This window comes from Pan troglodytes, chromosome 1 (genome assembly GCF_028858775.2).
Source record: "Pan troglodytes isolate AG18354 chromosome 1, NHGRI_mPanTro3-v2.0_pri, whole genome shotgun sequence".
In the NCBI taxonomy this organism is placed as follows: Eukaryota; Metazoa; Chordata; class Mammalia; order Primates; family Hominidae; genus Pan; species Pan troglodytes.
In genome coordinates, this window is record NC_072398.2 from 153,106,205 (window position 1) to 153,132,591 (window position 26,387).

General features: G+C 40.1%; 2 protein-coding genes across 9 annotated transcripts in view; one reads left to right on the forward strand and one right to left on the reverse strand.

Moving 5' to 3' along the window:
• NEXN (nexilin F-actin binding protein) overlaps positions 1-24,996 on the reverse strand; it is a 57,602-nt gene extending 32,606 nt beyond the window's left edge. For all 8 annotated transcript variants that reach the window (XM_063817008.1, XM_009423894.5, XM_009423876.5 and 5 more), the window contains exon 1: positions 24,914-24,996. The gene's annotated coding sequence lies outside the window, so the exon portion shown is untranslated. The remainder of the gene's footprint in view (positions 1-24,913) is intronic.
• LOC100609015 (putative uncharacterized protein NEXN-AS1) lies at positions 7,893-25,094 on the forward strand. The gene is made up of 2 exons (XM_054675519.2): positions 7,893-7,928; positions 24,273-25,094. Exons 1-2 carry the CDS (start codon positions 7,893-7,895, stop codon positions 25,092-25,094), a joined length of 858 nt encoding a protein of 285 aa, XP_054531494.1.
• Positions 25,095-26,387: the final 1,293 nt, after the last annotated feature.

Here is a 26,387-nt window from a genome sequence, read left to right on the forward strand (position 1 = left end):
TTTTATTTGCATTTCCTTGAATATATATTAAATGAATAAATATTAAATTAGAATTATATTAAATAATATATTAAAGCACCTTTTCATATGTTTATTTGCCATCTGTATCTTCTTCAGTGAGATGTCTCCTAAGATCTTTGTTTGGTCCATTTTTTTTTTTTTTGAGATGGAGTCTTGCACTGTCACACCCAGGCTAGAGTGCAGTGGCATGATCTCAGCTCACTGCAACCTCCGCCTCCCGGGTTCAAGCAATTCTCCTGTCTCAGTCTCCCGAGTAGCTGGGATTACAGGCACCTGCCACCACACCCGGCTAATTTTTGTATTTGTAGTAGAGATGGGGTTTCGCTATATTGGTCAGGCTGGTCTCAAACTCCTGACCTCAGGTGATCCGCCCACCTCGGCCTCCCAAAGTGCTGGGATTGCAGGCGTGAGCCACTGTCCCCAGCCCTTTGGTCCATTTTTTAATTGGGTTGTTTGTATTCTTATTACAGAGTTGTAAGAGTTCTTTGTGTATTTTGGATAACAGTCCTTTATCTGATATGTCTCTTGCAAATATTTTCTCCAAGTCTATGGCTTATCTTTTAATTCTTTTCACAGTGTCTTTTGCAGAACAGAATTTTTTAATTTTAATGAAGTCCAGCTTATCAATTCTTTCTTTCATGAATTGTGACTTTGGTATCATAGCTAAAAAGTGAACTCCAAATCTGAGGTCATCCAGATTTCTGTCTATGTTTTCTTCTAGGAGTTTTATAGTTCTGTGCTCTAAGTCTGTGATTCATTTTGAGTTAATTTTTGTGAAGAATGTAAGGTCTGTTTCTAGATTCAGTTTTTTGCAAGTGGATGTCCAGTTGTTCCAGCACCATTTGTTGAAAATAATCTTTTCTCTATTTTACTGCCTTTGCTCCTTTGTCAAAGATCAGTTGATTATACTTACGTGGATCTATTTCTGGGCTCTCTATTCAGTTTCGTTGATCTTTTTGTTTATTATTTCACCAACACCGCACTGTATCAATTACTGTAGGTTTATAGTATGTCTTAAAGTTGAGTAGTGTTAGTCCTCCAGCTTTGTTCTTCTCCTTCAACACTGTGTTGGCTATTCCAAGTCTTTTCCCTTTTCATATAAACTTTAGAATCAGTTTGTCAATATCCACAAAATAATATGCTGGGATTTTGATTGGGATTGCATTGAATCTGTAGATGGATCTAGGGAGAATTAATATCTTAATAATGTTAAGTCTTCTGATCCATGAACACAGTATGTCCCCCCCATTATATACATATTCTATAATTTCTCAGAAATGTTTTGTAGTTTTCAATGTGCAGATCTTCCACATCTTTTGTCAGTTATCCCTAAATAATTTCATAGTTGTTTATACTACTGTAAATGGTGTTGTTTTTTAGATTTAAATTAATGATTGTTGCTAGTACATGTTGAGTATCCCTTATCTGAAATGCTTGGGACTAGAAATGTTTCAGATTTCAGATTTTTTTTTTTTTTTTTTTTCAGACAGAGTCTCACTCTGTCACCCAGACTGGAGTGCAATGGTGCAATCTCGGCTCACTGCAACCTCTGCCTCCCGGGTTCAAGCAATTCTCCTGCCTCAGCCTCCTGAGTAGCTGGGACTACAGGTGCATGCCACCACATCCAGCTAATTTTTGTATTTTTAGTAGAGACAGGGTTTCACCATGTTGGTCAGGCTGGTCTCAACTCCTGCCTCGTGATCCGCCTGCCTCAGCCTCCCAAAGTGCTGGGATTACAGGCATGAGCCACCGTGCCTGGCCTCAGATTTCAGATCTTTTTTGGATTTTGGAATATATATATATATATATATAAAAACAGGCTATCTTGGGGATAGGACCCAAGTCTAAACATGAAATTCATTTATGTTCCATATACACCTTATACATATAGCCTGAAGGTAGTTTCATAGAATATTTTAAATAACTTTTGCATGAAGCAAAGTTGTTTTGTTTTGTTTTTGAGATGGAGTCTTGCTCTTGTCGCCCAGGCTGGAGTGCAATGGCGCAATCTCGGCTCACTGCAACCTCCACCTCCTGGGTTCAAGCGATTCTCCTGCCTCAGCCTCCCAAGTAGCTGGGATTACAGGTGTCCACCACTATGCCTGGCTAATTTTTGTATTTTTAGTAGAGACAGGGTTTCACCATGTTGGCCAGGCTGGTCTCGAACTCCTGACCTCAGGTAATCCACCTGTCTTGGCCTCTGAAAGTGTTGGGATTACAGGCGTGAGCCATTTTGCTCGGCCAAAGCAAAGTTTTGACTATGTTTTGACTGATCTGTCACATGAGGCCAAGTGTGGAATTTTCCACTTGTGGCGTCATGTCAGTACTCCAAAGGTTTCAGATTTTGGAGCATTTGGATTTTAGATTTTCAGATTAGGGATATTCAACCTGCATACAGAAGTATAATTTTGGGGCCAGGCGCTGTATCTCATTCCTTTAATCCCAACCAACACTTTGGAAGGCTGAGGCAGGGGGGTTGCTTGAGGCCAGGAGTTCAAGAACAACCTGGGCAACGTAGTAGACCCCATCTCTACAAAAAATTTAAAAATTAGCCAGGCCTGGTGGTGTGTGTCTGTAGTTTTGGCCACTTGGGAAACAGAGGCAGGAGGATCTCTTGAGCCCAGGAACTCAAAGTTACTGTAAGCTATGATCATATCACTGTACTCCAGCCTGGGTGACAGAGTGAGTCCCTATTTCTAAAAGAAAACAAATTAAAATTAAAAAATACAATTTTTGTATTCTGGTTTTATATCTTGCAACCCTGCTAAAATAACTTATTAGTTTTTTTTGTTGTTGTTTGTTTTTGTTTTTGAGACAGTCTCACTCTGTCACCCAGGCTGGAGTGCAATGGCACAGTCTCAGCTCACTGCAACCTCCACCTCTCGGGTTCAAGTGATTCTACTGCCTTAGCCTCCCGAGTAGCTGGGACTACAGGCGCGACCCACGACACCCAGCTAATTTTTGTATTTTTAGTAGAGACGGGGTTTCACTATGTTGGCCAGGCTGGTCTCGAAGTCCTGACCTCGTGATCCGCCTGCCTTGGCCTCCCAAAATGCTGGGATTACAGGCGTTAGCCACCGAGCCCAGCCTAATAACTTATTAGTTCTATTGGCTTTTTCATAGATTCCATCAGATTTTCTACATACATAGATGATCACATCATCGGTGAGCACAGTTCTACTTTTTCCTTTCCAGTCTGGATGCCTTTCATTTCTTTTTCTGGCTTGACTGTACTAGCTAGAACCTCCAGTACAATGTTAGATAGAAGTGGTAAGAGCAGATATCTTTGTCTTGTTCCTGATCTTAGGAGAAATATGTCCAGTCTTTCACTGTTAAGTAAGATGTTAGCTGTAGGCTTTTCTTAGATGCCGTTTATCAGACTAAGTTTGCTGGAGTAATTATCAGTAACAGATGTTGGATTTTATCTAATGCTTTTTCTGTGTCTATTGAGATAATCATATGGCTTTCATTTTTAATTTATTAATATTGTGAGTTACACTAACTGATTTTCAAGTGTTAAATCAACCTTAACATTCCTAGGATAATTCCCAATTGGTTATAATGCATTATCCTCTTAATATATTGCTGGAATCAATTTGATAAAATTTTGTTAAGTTTTGTATCTGTATTTATGATAAATTATTGGTTGTGTAAGTTATCTTTTCTTGTGATGTCCGCTTTTATTAACAGAGTAATATTGTCTTTATAGAATGAGTTGGGAATTATTTCTTTAGTTTTCTGGAAGAGTTCATGTAGGATTTAGTTTTATTTTTTCCCTAAATATTTGCAAGAACTCCCCAGTGAAGCCATGTGGGACTGAAGTTTTCTTTATGGGAAGGAGACAATATAATGGGGGAGAGGATGGGACATGATTCCCTGTAATTATTAATAAGATCCTAACTTTTCTTGTTTAGTGGGTCTGTTGGTGCTTATGACATTATTAAAAATAAAGGAGTAAATTAAAGGAATCCATCTATACATGAGTGTGTCATGAACTAAGGTTTATGAGTAACTTAATTTTATGTGCCTGAGATAAAAATAATAAATAGCACTAGTCCTGTTGTCTTACTTGAGCCATTATATCATATCTAAAGTTACCTGTTAGATATTTTATTAATTAATTTATTTATTTATTTATTTATTGAGATGAAGTTTTGCCCTTGTTGCCCAGGCTGGAGTGCAATGGTGTGATCTTGGCTCATTGCAACTTCTGTCTCCCGGGTTCAAGCGATTCTTCTGCCTCAGCCTCCCAAGTAGCTGGGATTACAGGCATGCCCCACTACGCCCGGCTAATTTTGTATTTTTAGTAGAGACAGGGTTTCACCATGTTGATTAGGCTGGTCTTGAACTCCTGACTTCAAGTGATCCACCCGCCTTTGCCTCCCAAAGTTTTGGGATTACAGGCATGAGCCACCATGCCTGGCCTGATATTTCTTCTTATATAACCAACAAAACCTACCCTTCATTCTCATGGCTTCTCAAACCTTGCAGTTATTTTTGATTCATTCTTCTATATCTCCTAGATTTTAATAGATTGTCAAGATTTATGAATGTTGCTTTCAAACTTCTCTTACATATTACTTCATATTTCCACGGCCTCCATACTAATACAGACCTTCAATCACCTCACATTTAGATTACCAAAATTTGGTAATCAGACCTAAATCCAAATTTCAAATCCGTTAACTGCTTAGTTAGGATTAGCTGAGAGCATTATATGAAGAACCCTGGAATAATAACTAACATTAGTAGATATCAATAACTTTGACTAATTTTATTACTATTCATCTCCCCTACTAGAATTTACTCTATTTAGGAAAAAAACCTATCTTCCCCTGCCAGTGAGCATATATAATGTATTACTTACACAATTGTGGTGGCTCATGCCTGTAATCCCAGCACTTTGGGAGGCTGAGGCGGGCAGATCACCTGAGTTCAGGTGTTCGAGACCAGCCTGACCAACATGAAGAAAGCCCATCTCTACTAAAAATACAAAATTAGCTAGGAGTGGTGGCACATGCCTGTAATCCCAGCTACTCGGGAGGCTGAGGCAGGAGAATTGCTTGAACCCGGGAGGCAGAGGTTGCTGTGAGCTGAGATCGCACCATTGCACTCCAGCCTGGGCAACAAGAGCAAAACTCTGTCTCAAAAAAAAAAAAAAAAAATAGAGGTAGGGGAGGGGTGGGGGTGGGTGCAGTGGCTCACACCTGTAATCCCAACACTTTGGGAGGCTGAGGTGGGAGAATCGCTTGAGCCCAGAGTTTGAGACCAGCTTGGGCAACATAGCGAGACTCATTTCTACTGAAAATTTAAAAATTTGCAAGTGTCGTAGCACATGCTTGTAGTCCCAGCTATTTGGGACACTGAAGCAGGAAGATCGCTTGAGCCCAGGAGTTCAAGGTTGCAGTGAGCTGTGATCATGCTACTGCACTTCAGACTGGGCAACAAAGCATGAGGCTGTCTTAAAAATAAAAATAGAGACAGGGGTCTCACTCTGTTGCCCAGGCTGGTCTCGAACTCCTGGCCTCAAGTGATCCTCCCACCTCAGCTTCCCAAAGTGCTGGGATTACAGGCATGAGTAACCATGCCCGAGCCTCTCGTGCAGTTTTTTAGAGTAATACTAAAGGGTATGAGGAAAACTTGGAATCATGGGATCATAAGAACTGATAATTTTAGGTCAATTAATTGGCCAGAAGGGACTTCAAAAGCCTTTTTTTGTGTGTGTGAAATGAAAGAAAATTGGGTGGCTTACTGACAGTGAAGAATTAATCTGTCAAGAATAGTCCTAGAAAATAAATGAATCAGCTAGACCTCTTCATTTAATTTGTAAAAAATCCTCAAATTATATCTTGACTTAATTATAGATTTAGAATAAAATAAAATTGATTTTAAAAATTTACTATGAATAAAACCACTTAAAATCGTTTTTTAAAATGTCATTTTAGTATTCTGAGCTCTCATTTTTAAACTCAGTGAAAATTTGAACAGCACTAGCCTTAACTTTCTTGGTTAAAATATAAGCAAGTGATCCTTTACTCAAAGTTTGCTCTGTTCTGCCTTTTGAGGATAAAAAGTTGTAGCAAAATAAGTTCATGACCTTTTTGTGTTATGCAATTGCACTTAAGGTGCAAATTACAAACCAATAGAACTCACATCTCTTAAATATTTTTATGTTGGAGAAAAAACTTCACAATTACGTAGACACTGTAAATACATATAAGATTCCTTTATTGTTAATTAAAAGGGAAGTATGACACTGCCTTGGTAGAAACAACAGTGCATTTCAGTTGCTAACTCATTTACCTATCTGTGTTAACACAAGGATAAAGGTATGAATTTGACTCTGTTTGGCCTATTAACTTCACAGGAAAACTCTGTTCCCTAGTCATTAATTGTATTATCCTATCTAAACCCACTATTTCACTAATACATCCTTTAGTCACAAAACATGAATAAAATTAATGATGAAGATAATCCAAGTTAACATTTGTTAAGTCTTTACCGTGTGCCTGGTAATGTGCCAAGTAGTTAACAAGCATTGTCATTTATTTCCTACAACAACGCTTCAAGGTAAATACTATTATCAAACCTTCTCTCCAAATCATTTCCCAGCCAGGTGTTATGGCTCACACTTGTTATCCAGGCTGAGTTGAGGCAGGGGAATCACTTGAGGCAGGAGTTGGGGACCAGCCTGGGCAACATAGCAAGACCCCATCTCTACAATTTAAAAAAAAAAATTAATCTGGGTGTGGTGGCATGTCCCTGTAGTCCCAGCTACTTGGGAGGCTGAGGCAAGAGGATCACTTGAGCCCATGAGTTCAAGGTTGCAGTGAGCTATGATTGAACCACTGCACTACACCCTGGGCAACAGAGCAAGACCCTGTCTCAAAACAGAAATCAAACAAACAAAAAACAACTTTAGAACAAATGACATATACAGGCTCAATGTTATCATAACTTTTCATAAACCCCCTCATAAAAATTCCAAACCCATATATATTTTAAATTTTAATATTAATACAAAAATAATTTGAAATCTCCCAAAATATTCTACTAGAACTTTTTGCGCTTAATAACCTTTGTATTCAATTATATCTTCATGATAATTATATAGTTAACTGTTGGTTTTTTCATGCACATTAAGAAAACATTGACGGTGGAAGAAGCACTGGAGTTAGAGCCAGAAAACTTGGATTAGAGTTTCTGTTTAGGTTAATTATTAGATATGTGATTTTGGACGAGCCCGTTAACTTCTGTGAACTTCAGTTTTATATGTAAAATGGGCCTAATAATGCTTTTCTCATTATATTGCCAAATAAAATGAACAGTTCCCTTTTTCTGAACTTCACTGCTACACTTGATACTCTCAGTCACTCCTTTCTTCCTGAAATCCTCCTTGCTTGGTTTCATAATACTATTCTCCCTCTGTTTTTTCATGTCTCTGAGCATTCCTTCTCTATGTCCTTTGAGGGCTTCTATACCTCTCTCTACCTCTTAGATGTTGTTTGCCCCCAGCTTTCAATCTTTGCCCTTTTCTTCTCATTGTCCACTTTTTCTTCTGTGATTTAATACACTTTAGTAGATTAAATTACTTCTGTAGCCTCATCTCTTTTTACCCCTCCCTCCCACTCTATCACCCATACTGTAATACTGGCACAACTCAAGCCTTTGCAGAGCTGGCTCCCTCAGCTTTATGCTATTCTCATTCCCTTATCACTCAGCTAACTCCTACTCATCCTTTAATTCTTGAATTGTCACTTTCTCCAGGAAGCCTTCCTTGATTCCACAAGACTAGGTTAAGTGCTTCTCCTGTTTGCTTACACAGCATCCCATGGTTACCCTAATTGTAGCACTGACCGCAATGTACAGTAATGACCCACCTTCCTGAAAACCTCCTCGACCAGAAGGTGAGGTCTTTGAGAGTAGTGACTGTGTTTTGTACACCATTATATCCATAGTACCTCCTGCCTCAGCGTCCTGAGTGGTACTACAGGCTTGCACCACCATACCCAGCTAAGTTTTGAATTTTTTTGTCGAGACAGGGTCTCGCTATGTTGCCCAGGCTAGTCTTTAACTTCAGGGCCCAAGTGATCCTCCCACCTTAGCCTCCCAAAGTGCTGGGATTACAAGCATGAGCCACCATGCCCAGCCCTGAACAAGTAAATCTTGCCAGCTTCAAGGTGAATCACTTTATGAACAGATAAAGATTATCTGGATATAAGGCATGACTATCATTATGATTATCATTATGCAGGGATATCATATAAATACAACATGCCACATATATTATTATTTTTTTTTTTGAGACGGAGTCTCACTCCACTGCCCAGGCTGGGCAATGGCGCAATCTCTGCTCACTGCAACCTCTGCCTCCCGGGTTCAAGCGATTCTCCTGCCTCAGCGTCCTGAGTAGCTAGGACTACAAGCACGCACCACCACACCCAGCTGATTTTTGTATTTTTAGTAGAGACAGGGTTTCACCATGTTGGCAAGGATGGTCTCTATCTCTTGACCTCGTGATCCGCCCACCTCGGCCTCCCAAAGTGTTAGGATTAAAGGCGTGAGCCACCATGCCTGGCCCATAAGTATTTATTAAGCATCTACTATGCCAGGCACTCTACTGGGCACTGAGAAATATAACACTGAACACACAGACATGGTCTCTATTCTCATGCTATTAACAGTCTCTTTGCAACAACTCTCAACAAAAGCCTTGGAACCGGATTTTTAAGTGGTCCAGTCTGATTTGCTATTTGCAAACACAGGTAAGGTTCTAACATCAACCATGCCTACTATAGAATTGAAAGGCAGTATACACTATTCCCCAACTTTCAGTTAGATGACTAAGATCAATGATTTCCATTCTCAGTCCATATTTTGCACTTACTTCTCTTACTCCCTGATTTTCCTCTGTACGCATGGTAGACTCTACGCTCCCTTCCCAGATTGCAGGGGATCAGTTGCTTTCCAGTATCTTGTTCAATTAAATTATAATTTAAAATAACCCCCAAAAGCTATCACATAAAGCTTTTAAATATTCACCAAAAACTAGCAAGTTTGAAAGATCCTCTGTTCCTTTGATTCAACTTTTTATTCTCTTAACAAACTGTCTATACTATATTTTAAAGAAGTCTTCTGTTGAACATTTATAGGAGATTATTAGTCTTTTAGAAACATATTCTCAAATGCCAAATATCATACATTAAATATATACAGCTTTTGGTATGTCAATCATATGTTAATAAGGTGGTTTTTAAAAAAATTCCAAATATCACCAGGAACAGTGGCTCATGCCTGTAATCCCAGCATTTTGGGAGGCTAAGGCGGGCGGATCACTTGAGGTCAGGAGTTTGAGACCAGCCTGGCCAACATGGTGAATCCCCACCCCTACTAAAAATACAAAAATTAGCTGGGTGTGGTGCCAGATACCTGTTATGTCAGCTACTAGGAAGGCTGAGGCAGGAGAATCCCTTGAACCTGGGAGGCAGAGGTCGCAGTGAGCCAGGATTGCACCACTGCATTCCAGCTTGGGTGACAGAGTAAGACTCTGTCACAAAAAAATAAAAATAAAAACTAAAAATTTCAAATATCAATTTAATCTTTGACTTATTTTATCATCTCCTCCCACTTCCTTTCTTTCTTGACAGGATCTCACTCTGTCACCCAGGCTGGAGAGAAGTGGTGCAATCACAGCTCACAGTAGCTTCGACCTCCTGGGCTCAAGCAATCCTCCCACCTCAGCCTCCTGAGTAGCTGAAACTACAGGCACACACCATCACACACAGCTAATTTCTGTATTTTTTGTAGAAACAGGGTTTCATCATATTGCCCATGGCTTGTCAGTCTTCCCAGTTTCGTGCTTATATATATTAATAGTCAACATTTCAGTTACCAGTCTATAAACTTAATTTTGCTGCTTTATTTAGCAAAAGTCCCCAGCTGCTCCTTCAATTTCATATAATTATGCTTGCCAGAAATTATTTCTATTTAGTCTTCATATGTATCACTATAATTTTCATAAATAAACTTAATTTTGCTGCTTTATTTAGCAAAAGTCCCCAGCTGCTCCTTCAATTTCATATAATTATGCTTGCCAGAAATTATTTCTATTTAGTCTTCATATGTATCACTATAATTTTCATTAATAAACTTACAAAATGAGAAGCTATAAAATTCAAAGTATTCACTTTACTGGTTTTCTTTTCTTCGGAATCCTGATAAACATTTTCAAATTATTCAATCTTTTCAATAGGTGCCGGAATCCAAGTGTAATGACATAGTTAACTTCAGTTGCTATAGGGCAGCTACTTTAATGTAGTTTCTTCAGAACTCTTAACTGATACATATTGTATTAGAATAGAATAATAATTTAAGTATACATTATTGGTAAAAAAAAAATAGGTTTTAAAAGTTCCAGAAGAACTTCTAGCCATGATTGTTCTGATTTCTCTCTTTTTTTTTCATTTCTTATGATAGGATAACAGCCCACCATTCTTTCTGCCCTCAACCAGGCCCACTAGGTTCTCTACTCAACTACTGCCATCTCTACCTCTCTGTGCTCTTCTCTGTGCTCTAGTGTATCACTCTAACTCTGAGGATGTTAACTGTGTAGTGCATCATGGGTCAGAACTAAAATTCTCACCTGGGCTTGACAGGCCTTCTGCAGACCCTCAGACTCTTCAGTTTCCTTTGTCTTCTCTCCATTTTTTCAACCTTCCAGCTAGACAAATCTATTTAGTAGCCTTTTTCTACCTCCAAGACCTTTCTTAAGTCACTTCTTTACCAAGGAGGTATTTTCCCAAACTAATTATAATGGAAATGGTGATTTTCTCCACTTCATCTTAAACATGGTTGTTTTTTCTCCTTCAGTCTCTGAGACCTCTAAATATGCTTAGATTTCTAGGTGTATCTGGCATAAACTTTAAACATTTTTATATTGGTAAACATCTCAGACATATCAGTCTAATCTATCTTTTTTGTTTACTTTTTTATTATGGAAAATTTCAGGCATACAAACTGAAAGAGACTAATACAATGAACCCCCATACACCCATATCAAGCTTCAACAATTATCAGCTTTTTCCACTGTATTAGGCAATACAAAGTCTGTTTCATTTATTTTGTGCAACACCTATTTCAGCATAACACATCTTTATAGATGTTTTAAATAATATTCTACCTGTACTCACCATATCCTAGGCTCTATGTAGTACATCCTCCTATCCTCTCAGAATATGAACAGAATCAAAACCTATAATTCTTGCCTTTTATTCTCTTTTGGGAAAACTTTAACCACTCAAAGAAAATTGGTAAACTTTCATTTGATGAAGTCATTAATAAAGTAATGAAAAGTTACATGTACAAATAAAATTTAAGGATTTTTTAAAAACTGCAATACGTTAAAGGAAAGTTCTGAAACCTCTAAACCAAATAAAGGAGGAGAAAATAACAATTGAATACCTATTGTGTACCATAAACTAGGTGATTTTCATATGCTTTATAAATTTAGAGTGATGAGTATGACAGAACTAAGAATAAACAGAAAAAGATAAATTAGTGAACATTGATATTTGTTCAAGAAACATTTATTGAACATTTTTCTATAATGTGCTAGGTACAGTATATAGGCTACTACATAAATAATAACGAATAGGATAAAATATCTGTTATGGAGTTTATGGTCTAGATGAGATAAAATATAACTATCAAAAATATAATAAGGCTTACATTTTTAGATTAGAAAAGGCTTTATTTAGGTAACATCTGAAAGTGTGTAAACACACATAAAAATTAGCTTCAGCTGGGTGCATTCCTGTAGTCCCAGCTTAGTTAGCGAGGACTGAGGTAGAAAGATCGTTTGATCCCAGGAGTTTGAATCTGGTTTGGGCAACATAGTGAGACACCATCTCTAAATAAAATAATAAGATCTGTGATGTTAAAGAAAATCCCCCCACAAAAAGAAAGGCTATGTATTACAAAGTGGGTCTCAAACTTTTGGGGCTCAGGACCTAAAGTCTGGGCCCATTATTGAGGATCCTAAGGTGGTTCTTGGCCACCTTAAAGGGGCAGCCACAACACAACAATTCGGCTCCATTGCACCTTGTAAGTATCTAAGATCCCAGGCAAGTCCATTGAATTCTTATGAAGAATAAGATGAGAGAGAAAACAGTGACCAAAAGATAAGGTTGAACATGTGGTTCTAAGAGTTTGGTTATAATAGAGGTTTTGTTTATATGGATAATAACAATAGGTCTTTAATATATTAGAAATTAAAACAAAATATTCTAATATGTACTTATAAAGTCATTTAAAGTAACAATAACAAACCATTATTTATAAACATAAAAATAATTAGTAAGAAGAGGAAAATAATTTTACATTTTTGCTAATCTCTGGTATCTGGCTTAATAGAGGAAAAATACATTCTCATATCTGCTTCTGCATTCAAACTACGGTGATGTTGTTTTGATTGAAGTCTCTAAGAAAACATGACCTTATACTAATATGTAGTTGGAAAAGGAAGGACTTTATGGACCCCTAAATGGTACTGAGGACTCCCAGGGGTTCTAAGACCACATTTTGAGATTTGCTGAGTTACAGGAAAAACATCCCAATTGAGTCATATCAAGTTCTCATTCTAGAAATGTATTTTAGAATGCTAAATGGAGATTGGCTTAACAACTTAATTCCTATACTCAGTGACCTGAATGCCAAGAGACTTTGTATCTGGAATCTTAACAGGCTTTTCTTCTTCTAGCGTTAAGTGATTTTTCTTGTTTGAGTAGGCAGATGCAATGTCCTTGGCCACCTTAAAGGGGCAGCAGCAACCCAACAATTCAGCTCCATTACACCTATGTATCTAAAATCCCAGGCAAGTCAATTGAATCGTTATCAAGAATACGATTAGAAAGAAACCAGTGATCAAAAGATAAGATGGAACACGTGGTTCTAAGAGTTTGGTCATAATAGAGAAGGCTGGGATGATAAAGAGATTTAGTAATGGCATTCTAACACATTAAGCATTCATGTTAAATGAAGACAAATATGTATCCACCGCAGGTTTCAGAGGTAATATTGCAATATTAGTATAACCCATACACAATTTATCAAAAAAGCTGCATTTTTTCAAATTTGACAGATGAGGTCTGTATTTACAATACATTATTTTTGTGAAAAGGAGAATCTGCTGTATGCCAAAAAGTATGCCTGGCAATGGGATACGAAACAAATAAGAGCTAGCCCTTGTGAATCAAATAGCTTTGGTGACAGAAATAGATGTACTAATTATTATATGATGTAGTAAATGCTATAATACCAGTATTATAACCAGGCTACAGAAACATGGAAAAGACTATGGTATGGTTAAGGAAGAGGCTGGGTTAAAGAAGGTTTCACGGAGACAATGACATTTGAGTTAGACCTTGACAGATAAGTAGAATTTCACAAAGTGGAAAAGATTGTAAAGGCATCCAGGAAAAAGAACCAGAATGAACAAAAATACCGATGCCTGGTGACCCATTGCAAATCTGGGGAGCTATAAAATTGTCCAGTCAATCTATGGCAAAACTAGAAAGACAGGCTGGGCACAGACTAGAATGAATACTGTGCACCATATTAATAAAAAGTTCAGATATTACCTAATAATACTATAGGCAATAGAGAGCCAGCAAACGAGCATGACTTAAAGATGTATCCTAGAAAGAAAAGAAAAAGAAACTCTTATAGCAATGTAGAGAATGGAGTTTAATGGGGAAAGACTAGTGGAAGGAGGACAAGTACAATGACCTTGGTAAGAGAAGATAAGGGCCTGAATTAGGACATTGGCATTAGGAATGAAAAGCTGGAAGAGACATTTTGGAAGTGGAATTGACAGGACATGGTGACTCATTATTTATTTAACAAATATTTCTTACGCTCCTACTTTGTGTCAGGCGCTATCCTAAGCTTGGGGAGATGAAAGGGAACAAAAAGTCAAAGTCCCTGTCTTGATTAAATTTTTTTGTTTGTTTTTTGTTTTTTTATTTTTTATTTTTTTATTTATTATTATATTTTAATGTGCACAATGTGCAAGTTTGTTACATATGTATACATGTGCCATGTTGGTGTGCTGCACCCATTAACTCGTCATTTAGCATTAGGTATATCTCCAAATGCTATCCCTCCCCTCTCCCCCCATCCCACAACCGTCCCCGGAGTGTGATGTTCCCCTTTCTGTGTCCATGTGTTCTCATTGTTCAATTCCCACCTATGAGTGAGAACATGCGGTGTTTGGTTTTTTGTCCTTGCGATAGTTTGCTGAGAATGATGGTTTCCAGTTTCATCCATGTCCCTACAAAGGACATGAACTCTTCATTTTTTATGGCTGCATAGTATTCCATGGTGTATATGTGCCACATTTTCTTAATCCAGTCTATTGTTGTTGGACATTTGGGTTGGTTCCAAGTCTTTGCTATTGTGAATAGTGTCGCAATAAACATACGTGTGCATGTGTCTTTATAGCAGCATGATTTATATTCCTTTGGGTATATACCCAGTAATGGGATGGCTGGGTCAAATGGTATTTCTAGTTCTAGATCCCTGAGGAATCGCCACACTGTCTTCCACAATAGTTGAACTAGTTTACAGTCCCACCAACAGTGTAAAAGTGTTCCTATTTCTCCACCTCCATCTCCAGCACCTGTTATTTCCTGACTTATTAATGATCGCCATTCTAACTGGTGTGAGATGGTATCTCATTGTGGTTTTGATTTTCATTTCTCTGATGGCCAGTGATGATGAGCATTTTTTCATGTGTTTTTTGGCTGCATAAATGTCTTCTTTTGAGAAGTGTCTGTTCATATCCTTTGCCCACTTTTTGATGGGGTTGTTTTTTTCTTGTAAATTTGTTTGAGTTCATTGTAGATTCTGGATATTAGCCCTTTGTCAGATGAGTAGGTTGCGAAAATTTTCTCCCATTTTGTAGGTTGCCTATTCACTCTGATGGTAGTTTCTTTTTCTGTGCAGAAGCTCTTTAGTTTAATTAGATCCCATTTGTCAATTTTGGCTTTTGTTGCCATTGCTTTTGGTGTTTTAGACATGAAGTCCTTGCCCATGCCTGTGTCCTGAATGGTATTGCCTAGGTTTTCTTCTAGGGTTTTTATGGTTTTAGGTCTAACATTTAAGTATTTAATCCATCTTGAATTAATTTTTGTACAAGGTGTAAGGCAGGGATCCAGTTTCAGCTTTCTACATATGGCTAGCCAGTTTTCCCAGCACCATTTATTAAATAGGGAATGCTTTCCCCATTGCTTGTTTTTCTCAGGTTTGTCAAAGATCAGATAGTTGTAGATATGTGGCATTATTTCTGAGGGCTCTGTCCTGTTCCATTGATCTATATCTCTGTTTTGGTACCAGTACCATGCTGTTTTGGTTACCGTAGCCTTGTAGTATAGTTTGAAGTCAGGTAGTGTGATGCCTCCAGCTTTGTTCTTTTGGCTTAGGATTGACTTGGCGATGCGGGTTCTTTTTTGGTTCCATATGAACTTTAAAGTAGTTTTTTCCAATTCCGTGAAGAAAGTCATTGGTAGCTTGATGGGGATAGCATTGAATCTATAAATTACCTTGGGCAGTATGGCCATTTTCATGATATTGATTCTTCCTATGCATGAGCATGGAATGTTCCTCCATTTGTTTGTATCCTCTTTTATTTCATTGAGCAGTGGTTTGTAGTTCTCCTTGAAGAGGTCCTTCACATCCCTTGTAAGTTGGATTCCTAGGTATTTTATTCTGTTTGAAGCAATTGTGAATGGGAGTTCACTCATGATTTGGCTCTCTGTTTGTCTGTTATTGGTGTATAAGAATGCTTGTGATTTTTGCACATTGATTTTGTATCCTGAGACTTTGCTGAAGTTGCTTATCAGCTTAAGGAGATTTGGGGCTGAGACAGTGGGGTTTTCTACATATACAATCATGTCATCTGCAAACAGGGACAATTTGACTTTCTCTTTTCCTAATTGAATACCCTTTATTTCCTTCTCCTGCCTAATTAATTGCCCTGGCCAGAACTTCCAACACTATGTTGAATAGGAGTGGTGAGAGAGGGCATCCCTGTCTTGTGCCAGTTTTCAAAGGGAATGCTTCCAGTTTTTGTCCATTCAGTATGATATTGGCTGTGGGTTTGTCATAGATAGCTCTTATTATTTTGAGATACGTCCCATCAATACCTAATTTATTGAGAGTTTTTAGCATGAAGCATTGTTGAATTTTGCCAAAGGCCTTTTCTGCATCTATTGAAATAATCATGTGGTTTTTGTCTTTGGTTCTGTTTATATGCTGGATTACGTTTATTGATTTGCGTATATTGAACCAGCCTCGCATCCCAGGGATGAAGCCCACTTGATCATGGTGGATAAGCTTTTTGATGTGCTGCTGGATTCAGTTTGCCAGTATTTTATTGTGGATTTTTGCATCAATGTTCATCAAGGATATTGGTCTAAAATTCTCTTTTTTGGTTGTGTCTCTGCCAGCCTTTGGTATCAGGATGATGCTGGCCTCATAAAATGAGTTAGAGAGGAGTCCCTCTTTTTCTATTGATTGGAATAGTTTCAGAAGGAATGATACCAGCTCCTCTTTGTACCTCGGTAGAATTCGGCTGTGAATCCATCTGGTCCTGGACTTTTTTTGGTTGGTAAGCTATTGATTATTGCCACAACTTCAGAGCCTGTTATTGGTCTATTCAGAGATTCAACTTCTTCCTGGTTTAGTCTTGGGAGGGTGTATGTGTTGAGGAATTTATCCATTTCTTCCAGATTTTCTAGTTTATTTGCGTAGAGGTGTTTGTAGTATTCTCTGATGGTAGTTTGTATTTCTGTGGGATCGGTGGTGATATCCCCTTTATCATTTTTTATTGCGTCTATTTGATTCTTCTCTCTTTTCTAAATTTTTTTTTTAATTAGACAGAGTCTTGCTCTGTCACCCAGGCTGGAGTGCAGTGGTGCAATCTCAGCTCACTGCAACCTCTGCCTTCCAGGTTCAAGCAGTTCTGTGCCTCAGCCTCCCGAGTAGCTGGGATTACAAGTGTCTGCCACCACACTCAGCTAATTTTTGTATTTTTAGTAGGGATGGGGTTTCACCATATTGGCCAGGCTGGCCTTGAACTCCTGAGCTCCACCCGCCTCGGGCTCCCAAAGTGCTGGGATTACAGGTGTGAGCCACCATGCCCAGCCTTCTTGATGGAACTTACACTGTAGTGGGGCACAATTGCAAGAGGTTTGGCCAATTTGATTTGGAGGGGTAGAGGTGAGGAGAGGAATATTGTCAAGAATGAACCCAAGCAAGAGTCAGAGGATGAGAAATAAACAAACAAACAAGTAAATAAAAAAGGATGAACCCAAGGTTTCTAGTTTGAGCAAATGGGTGAACAGGGTTACCATTAACTGGAGATTAAATTAAAAGGCATGTTTAAGTCAGAAAATGAGCTCAGTTTCTGAGTCACTGTGCTTGGCCGACAACTTATTTATTTATTTATTTATTTATTTATTTATTTATTGAGACAAAGTCTCACTGTGTCACCCAAGCTGGAGAGCAGTGGTGTCATTTCTGCTCACTGCAACCTTTGCCTCCTGGGTTCAAGCAATTCTCCTGCCTCAGCCTCCCGAATAGCTGGGATTACAGGCACATGCCACCACACCTGGCTAAATTTTTTTAGTACAGACAGGGTTTCACCATGTTGGCCAAGCTGGTCTCCAACTCCTGACCTCAAGTGATCTGCCCACCTAAGCCTACCAAAGTGCTGGGATTACAGATGTGAGCCATTGTGCCCAACCAGGCTGTCAACTTTTAAGATTTCTTTTTTGAGATGGAGTCTTGCTCTGTCGCCCAGGCTGGAGTGTAATGGCACTATCTCAGCTCACTGCAACCTCCACCTCCCAGGTTCAAGTGATTCTCATGCCTCAGCCTCCTAAGTAGCTGGGATTACAGGTGTGCACTACCACACCCGGCTAATTTTTGTATTTTTTAGCAGAGATGGGGTTTCACCATGTTGACCAGACTGATCTCTAACTCCTGGCCTCAAGAGATCTGCCTGCCTTGCACCCCCAAAGTGCTGGAATTACAGGCGTGAGCCACAGTGCCCAGCCAACTTTTAAGAAGATTTTAAACGTAATACTTAACTATATGCTGCAAGTAAATGTTAAAACCTAATTCTTACAGTCTTTGGAACAAGCAACAAAATTGTTTTGAGCTTCATAAAATATGAGCCTAAATTTTTATCATTTTTCACTTGTACAGGAAACATAAACTTAGGTATAATGTAACTTTATTACATTTAATTAATGAAGGTTGCAACCTTATACTTTAAAAATTACACTATAGGCGACCGGGCGCGGTGGCTCACGCCTGTAATCCCAGCACTTTCAGAGGCCAAGGCGGGCGGATCAAGAGGTCAGGAGATCGAGACCATCCTGGCTAACACGGCGAAACCCCATCTCTACTAAAAATACAAAAAAATTAGCCAATCATGGTGGCGGGTGCCTGTAGTCCCAGCTACTCGGGAGGCTGAGGCAGGAGAATGGTGTGAATCTGGGAGGCGGAGTTTGCAGTGAGTTGAGATTGTGCCACTGCACTCCAGCCTAGGCAACAGAACGAGACTCCATCTCAAAAAAAAAAAACAACAACAACAAAATTACACTATAGGCTGGCCATGGATGGTGGCTCACGCCTGTAATCCTAGCACTTTGGGAGGCTGAGGCAGGTGGATTGCCCAAGCTAAGGAGTTCGAGACCAGCCTGGCCAACATGGTGAAACTCCGTCTCTACTAAAATACAAAAAATTAGCCAGGCATGGTGGTGTGCGCCTGTAGTCCCAGCTACTTGGTAGGCTGAGGCAGGAGAATTGCTAGAACCCGGGAGGTGGAGGTTGCAGTTAGCCAGGATCAGGCCACTGCACTCCAGCCTGGGCTACAGAGCAAGACTCCATCTCTAAAAAAAAGGGAAAAAAAGTATACTGTAGGCTGGGTGCAGTGGTTCATGCCTGTAATCCCAGCACTTTAGGAGGGTGAGGCCTGGGCAACATGCTAAAACCCCATCTCTACAAAAAACAGAAAAATTAGCCAGGTGTGGTGGTGCACACATGTAGTCCCAGCTACTCGGGAAGCTGAGGCGGGAGGACTGCTTGAAGCTGGGACGTAGAGACTGCAGTGAACCCTGATCACGCCACTGCACTCTAGCCTGGGTGAAAGATCGAGACCCTGTCTCCAAAAAATAATAATAATGAAGTAAAAATGATACTATAAAACCTGTCATAAACCTCATCACAATTCAAAAATATGAAATTAGATCCTATTTCACCTATATGAAGTAGTGATCTATTTCCCTCCTACCAATACACAATTCCTCACCGAAAACCAAGAATCTTATGCCAGGTGCAGTGGCTCACACCTGTAATCCTAGCACTTTGGGAGGCCGAGGCAGGTGGATCACCTGAGGTCAGGAGTTCGAGACCAGCCTGGCCAACATGGTGAAATCTCGTCTCTACTAAAAATACAAAAAGGCCAGGTGCGGTGGCGCATGCTTGTAACCCTAGCACTTTGGGAGGCCAACGTGGGCAGATCACGAGGTCAGGAGTTCGAGACCAGCCTGGCCATCATGGTGAAACCCCATCTCTACTAAAAATACAAAAATTAGCCAGGCGTGGTGGCGAGTGGCTATAATCCCAGCTACTCGGGAGGCTGAGGCAAGAGAATCACTTGAACCCAGGGGGTGGAGATTGCACTAAGACGAGATGGTGCCACTTCAGCCTGGGCAAAAGAGCAAAATTCTGTCTAAAAAAAAAAAAAAGAAAGAAAGAAAATCAAGAATCTTTCGAATCTTTCAACCTGCCTTGATATCCTTCCGCAATAAGTATAAATAACACTTTGCCCTTATATGACAGTATGTGATACTTTTTGAAGTATATCCATCAAACTATGAGCCCCTGAAAGGTAAGAACTGCTCTATTCCTCTCTATAGTTTTAGTGTTTCGCACAACACCTAGGACATAGTACAAGCTCTATTCGTATTTGAGCTAGTGAATGAATGACAAAGAGATAACAGGAAAACTGTCTGATCCAAAATCACCCCAAATAAGACACATGATTCTTATCTACAAAAGGAAGACTGATGATCTAGATGCACTAACTAAAATAATAAAAAATAAAATGGGGTGAATTTATGCTAAACTAAATACCATGAACAACCAGAAACCTGAGGCTTCAGGAGTTCTGTTCCCAAGCAAATTGATGTGGTAATCACTGGAGTCTGGGCCTCCTCACCATCTCTGCAAGTGGAAGATGGTCTTTCATTGAAGGACACAGCTGGGAATAGGAAGACCTGGATCTCTGGCTCCAAACATGTAAGTGGAATGGGGAGGCAAAAGAAAAACAGTAAACTCCTCTTTATAGCCAAGCTGTAGGAGTCACAAAAACCCTCCTAAACACTTCTCAAATGGACAGGGAGTAGAATTTTTAAGGAGGCCAGGCATAGTGGCTCACACCTGTAATCCCAGCACTTTGGGAGGCCGAGGCAAGAGGATTGCTTGAGACCATGAGTTTGAGACAAGCCTAGGCAACATAGTGAGGCTCTATCTCTACAAAAAATTAAAAAATCAGCCAGGCATGGTGGTGCATGTCTGTAGTCCTAGCTACTCAGGAGGCTGAGGTAGGAGGATCACTTGAGCCCAGGAGATAGAGGCTGCAGTGAGCCAAGATCATGCCACTGCACTCTAGCCTGGGTGACAGAGCAAGACTCCGTCTCAAAAAAAAAAAAAAAGATTATTTACAAGATCCTAGGAAATACTTCCTTAGCAGAAATATCTTCCCCATGCTTTCTAAAATCCCACCAGGGAAAGTATTTTATTTGTTTTGGTTAGCAATATATGGTCCCTTCCAGCTCTAATCGACACTAACAATTAGTGTCAATGAATGCTAATCTCTTCTCCCACTCCCATGATCACATTATTTAAGAGGTTTGCTAACCAAAATGTATCTACAATGTTTAAAGTCCCAGTTCCTGTTGCTAAGTACAGCAGACTTTCCATCATATGATGCATCAGATATACTTGCCCTAATACTTAGATCGGGGACTGCATACTCAAGTATTCAGGGTCAGGTAATGTAAATGTAATGTAAGGTAATGTTATGTAATATAATTGACAGGTAATGTAAATGAGTGTATGACTTGTTTAAAACAATAGGGAATCTCAGAGACTATGTCAAATGCAGAGCATGTGACCTGCCTGTCTGTGGGGCAGCCACTATTTAGTTCCAGTGTATTGTTCCTGTGCAAAAATGTGAACCTTTGGGTACAATGTACACTATTTGGGTGACAGGTACACTAAAAACCCAGACAGACTTCACCATTTTACAATTCATCCATGTAACCAAAAACCACTTGGTACCCCTAAAGCTACTGAAATAAAAATAATTTCTTTAAAAAAGTGAACCCAGATTTTGCCCAGATTTTCCAGTTTTCAAGAGAGGATGTAAATCGATATTTTAATGTAAAATGTACCAATTTTTAAGTATGTCTGTGGCTAAAAGTGTCTTTTTTTTTTTTTGACACAGAGCCTCACTCTGTCACTTAGGCTGGAGTGCAGTGGTACAAGCACGGTGCACTGCAGCCTCAGCCTCCTGAGCTCAAGCAATCCTCCTGCCTCGGCCTCCCAGGTAGTTGGGACTACAGGCATGCACCACCACATCTGGCTAATTTTTAAATTTTTTGTAGAGATGGGGGTGGGTCTCACTATGTTGCCAGGCCTGGTCCTGAACTCCTGGGCTCAAGGGATCCTCTCGCCTCAGCCTCCCAAAGTGCTTGGATTACAGGCATGAGCCACCACACCCAGCCCCAAAAGTGTCTTTTTTGTTTTTGATTTTTTTTTTTTTTTTTTTTTTTTTACTTTTTTTCCACACTTGGTAATCAGGAAGTAAAAGGTGTCTTTTTGACTGTCGACTTTTTGACTGCCATAGCCTTAGTCTAAATGAATAGACAACACTGACAAAATGGAAAGGGTCAAAGGGGAGGCCTATTTTGGCCAGAAAGAGAAGGGGAAGAAAAGACAGGGAAGAGGCCCAGGATGGATGGTGAGAAGTGAATTTCACCAACCTCGAAACCTCATATAGGGAGCCCCAATCTGCTTGTCTTCTAATCTAAGAGTAAAAAGGAAGAGATGTCAAGAAGGAAATAAAGGAGGAAGAAAAAGAATCACCTGTTGAGCACTTACTGGATGGCAGACACTGCATGGGATGCTTTCACATGTTGTTTTATTGAGATATGTCAATGCAAAAAGAAAGAGTTCTATGCATGGGAAAAAGACTTAAAGGAAATACATCAAAATCCTAACAGTAAGAGTGTCAGATTACAAGAGCCCCTTTTTCCATTCTCCATAATTTTTAACCATAAATATAATATGGTGTATTAACATTATAATACAAATTAAACTAAAATTTAAGGTGGATTTCTGGGTACAAATCCACCCACCCTGGAGTATATAAAGTAAACTACTATAAATTAAGCCAAACTATACACTGAATATTTAAATAATAAAGGAAAATGTAGCCATTTCAAATGTATATAATATGTAACTATGCAATTATAAACCCAGAAAGAGAACATGAAAGAAACTACACAGGTGATATGGACCACAGATTGATTAAATAAGAACACAAATATGTGAAATTGTTAAGAATGTTATAAATCATTTTCTCTCCAAATTATAAACTACCAAGATGTTCTATGTGTGTGTGGCCTACATAACTATAAAATAACAGTCCTCTCTTCTATAAAAACGTTTAGACTTTTACCTGTCTGTTACATACTTTTCCACATTCACTGCATTATTTTCTTTCTTTTAGGTGTGCACAACTCTCATATTTAAATAATCCCCCTTTTTTTTGTCTTTTAGGGTATTTCAAAGATAACAGGTTTTTTTTTAATAAATGAAGTATGTCATTATAGGCCGCTCAGATTCTAAGCAATCTGAATCCCCAATTAATGTCTTCCAAATATGCATATTTAGTTTTTATTCTGCTCAAAAATGAAACCCTAACCTAAATACTTCAAGTGAAATTTCAGGGGAAAAATACTGTTCAAAAACCTAGATAATGCATTCCTTTGTTGATGCTAAATATAGTCATCTCAAGATGACATACATTTTGACAATGATCAGCCTTACATGTCAAATTTTCAAAAATAGCACAAATTCCATTTTAAGGTGAGCAGGAACAATTGCTATTCATTACATTTCAATTGAAAATGGATTTTAAAATATGAATCTTCTATTAAAACTGGATTACATTGTAACTATGATGAGGAAAACTGGATTTAAAATAATTTTGTTGTGGTTTTAGCTTAGAATTCTTTAAGGGAATTGCAGATAAACTACATAATTGCATGCATTTTTCTTTAAATTGTTCCTCAGAAGCATTAGTCAAAATATAAAATATCTGCAAAAATACGGTGTTAATTGTAAGGAAGAAGAAACTTAAACAGCTACATTGGTTAATCAAAGTTTACTTATACAAATTATACCTCCCCCCAAAAAACCTTTCTCTCATTTGATTAATTATGCATTTTTTCTTAACAATACCCCAAACTCAAAAGAATTTGAGACAAAGTTTTCTAACTGCAGCAGTTTAACCTGTAAAGGATAATGTTTAGCGGGGGGAATTATGTGGTCCACTCAATAACGTGTGACTAAGATATAAATAACGTGTGACTAAGATATAAACTTAAGTATAAATACTTTATTTAATCACATTACCTAAGACATAGTTATGTTGTGACTCGAAGGCCAATGGGCCGCTGCTACATGAATTCATTAACAAAATTTAACGATGAATGATATTCCCGTTGTTTTGGTCAGGGAACTAATTTCTTTATTATGGCTTCTTCTCTCTACCTGTGTCTTCACCAAGGACATTTTGTTAGGACATATCCTTATGCTATTTTTACCTTGTTATCTCTCTGCCAACTTTGTTCACGTTGTGCTTTAATAACTATAAAATGAGCATCTCTAAGTCACTGCAGTAACCAACTATAATCTCTCAACTTCGTCATTTTCTTTATAAATCCCAATGCTAATGCATTTGTAGAACGTTTCACAGTTTACAAACAGCTGGAATGGTTTGGCGTTTTCAAAAGCATATAGGCAAAGGGAGTTCTCAAGAAGTGACTACATTTTTCACTCACTTAAACTACGTAAACTTCGTAAACTTCCAGCCCTAGTTGCTCAACCCCCAGCATCCCACCTCGGGCAGAATCACGAAAAAAAAAAAAAAAAAAGGGTTGGAGACAGGAGTGGGGGGATATGCGGGGGTGTGTGTGGGGGGGAGTAACAGGCTGTTAAATCATATTTCTCCCTATCTTCCACAGAGACCGATCAGAAAGGATTTCTTAACTGGCACTGCTGGCAGAGACGGAGACCGCGGCTGGGGCAAGTGGTGGGGGACGGCACTGAACTTCCCTAAGGACCCCAAGGGTTCAGCCGAGGGACCGGCACCCACTCCGCTCACAGAGGGCTCCCTCCCTACAGTAGGGAACGCACCCGAAACTCAGCCGACAAGGCGCAGGGGAGCAGGGCAAAGACATTGCAACCAGAAGCCCAAGGCCGGCCGACACTTTCAGACCCTGGGGCAGCCCCTGGTAGGCACCCCGCCGAGCCCGCAGGACGCGGCTCCAAGGCAGGGTTCGCCCGGGCCGGGGCCAGCGCGGACCACAGCTGTATGGCGCCCGGCGCCCTCCGGAGCTGCAGCGGAGCACGGCCAGAAGCCGCAGACCCCGAGTGCCTCTCTGCAGCCGCCGCTCCCGCCCCCGCCCCCACCAGGGGACCCGACACCTCCGTCTCCACTCCCCCCAGCCCACGTTCCCCCAACTCTTCTCACCCTCCAGGAGCCGGTGACCGACGAAGGTCCTTCTTTCCGCGTGGAGGGACTGTGCGCGTTCCGCCTGGCTGTGGGTAGGGGTCTGGGAGCTCTGGCCGCTAACACTTCTGCTCCAGCCGCTGGGAGTCCTCTGGCTGCCGCCGCCGCCGCCGCCGCCGCCTCCAGCAGCAAGTTTCCATAAAAGTCCTGGTGCGCAGCCTGTTCCCGCATTCCAGGCGGGCCCAGCGCCGGCTGCAGCTGTTCCAAAACACAAGGCCAGTTCCCCCAACCCCCCACCTCCGCCGTATCACCCGGAGTGGGGGTGGAGAGTTGAGGAGAAAAGCAGGGGAGGGGGACCGTGGCTGCCAACTTTACGCCAGAATTTGTCTGTCTCCCGGCCCTAGGTGCGCGAGCTGACCCCCTAACTTTGGGCCTGCCTCCACCTCCAGCCAGGCCTGGGGAAGGAAGGCTGCCTCCGCCATGGGAAAGGAATGAGGCCGAAATGGACTTCATTACCGGGCTGAAGCTGGCTCCCCCTACCCGCAACCAGTTTGCTCTGGGGCCCACTTCTCTCAGCTACTCTACCCATCCTAGTTTCCAGTCAAGAAGCCAAGCCACTACATATCTTCTACTACCCTAAGCATTGACCTTTGGCCAAGTTTTCCTTTATTACAAAGAGCGTGGGGCAGCAATCCGGGAACACTTCATCTGTCTATTGCTCCCCTTTTCTTAGCTCCAGTCTTTAAAAGGAGAGTTAAAAAAGAAGAAGAAGAAGAAGAAGAAGAAGAAGAAGAAGAAGAAGAAGAAGAAGAAGAAGAAGAAGAAGAAGAAGAAGAAGAAAGTTGAAGGCAGAGGAGGAGAAGAAAAAAAGGAATATATTTATATAAGTACAAATATCTTTATATTCCACCTTTTTCTTAATTGAAGGCAAACCATATCTGGTCTTTCTAAAGCTTCATAAAGGCATCTTTGACTATTAGACACCCACAGACCTTTTTCAACTTGGACCGCCAGCCTGTCAAACCCATCAGACAATACCATATTAAAACCCGAAATGCACACTCGGAGTATTTTTGGTGGACGAGATCTTTAATTCTTCACTGCACTTGAAAAAAAAATCGAAATGACATCCAGATAAAGAATAAAGGTAACCACTTCCACCTTCAGGCCCTAAGCAGACAGCGGTGCTCAGGTTATATTTCAGGGATGTTGAAAAGGCCTTCTGGGCTGGGCGCGGTGGCTCATGCCTGTGATCCCCGCACTTTGGGAGGCCGAGGCGGGTGGATCACTTGAGATCAGGAATTCAAGACCAGCCTGACCAACATGGCAAAAGGCCGTCTTTACTAAAAATACAAAAAATTAGCCTAGTGTGGAGGCACACACCTGTAATCTGAGTTACTCAGGAGGCTGAGGCAGGAGAATCACTTGAAGCCAGGAGGCGGAGGTTGCAGTGAGCAGAGATCATCCCACTGCACTCCAGTCTGGGTGACAAAAT

What these genes read in the sequence shown, in the direction of transcription:
- LOC100609015 (XM_054675519.2), top strand. Translation starts at nt 7,893, where the DNA reads ATGACCCACCTTCCTGAAAACCTCCTCGACCAGAAG. An exon ending in AAAACCTCCTCGACCAGAAG is followed by an intron (nt 7,929 to 24,272) that starts GTGAGGTCTTTG and finishes CTCAACCCCCAG; the next exon opens with CATCCCACCTCGGGCAGAAT.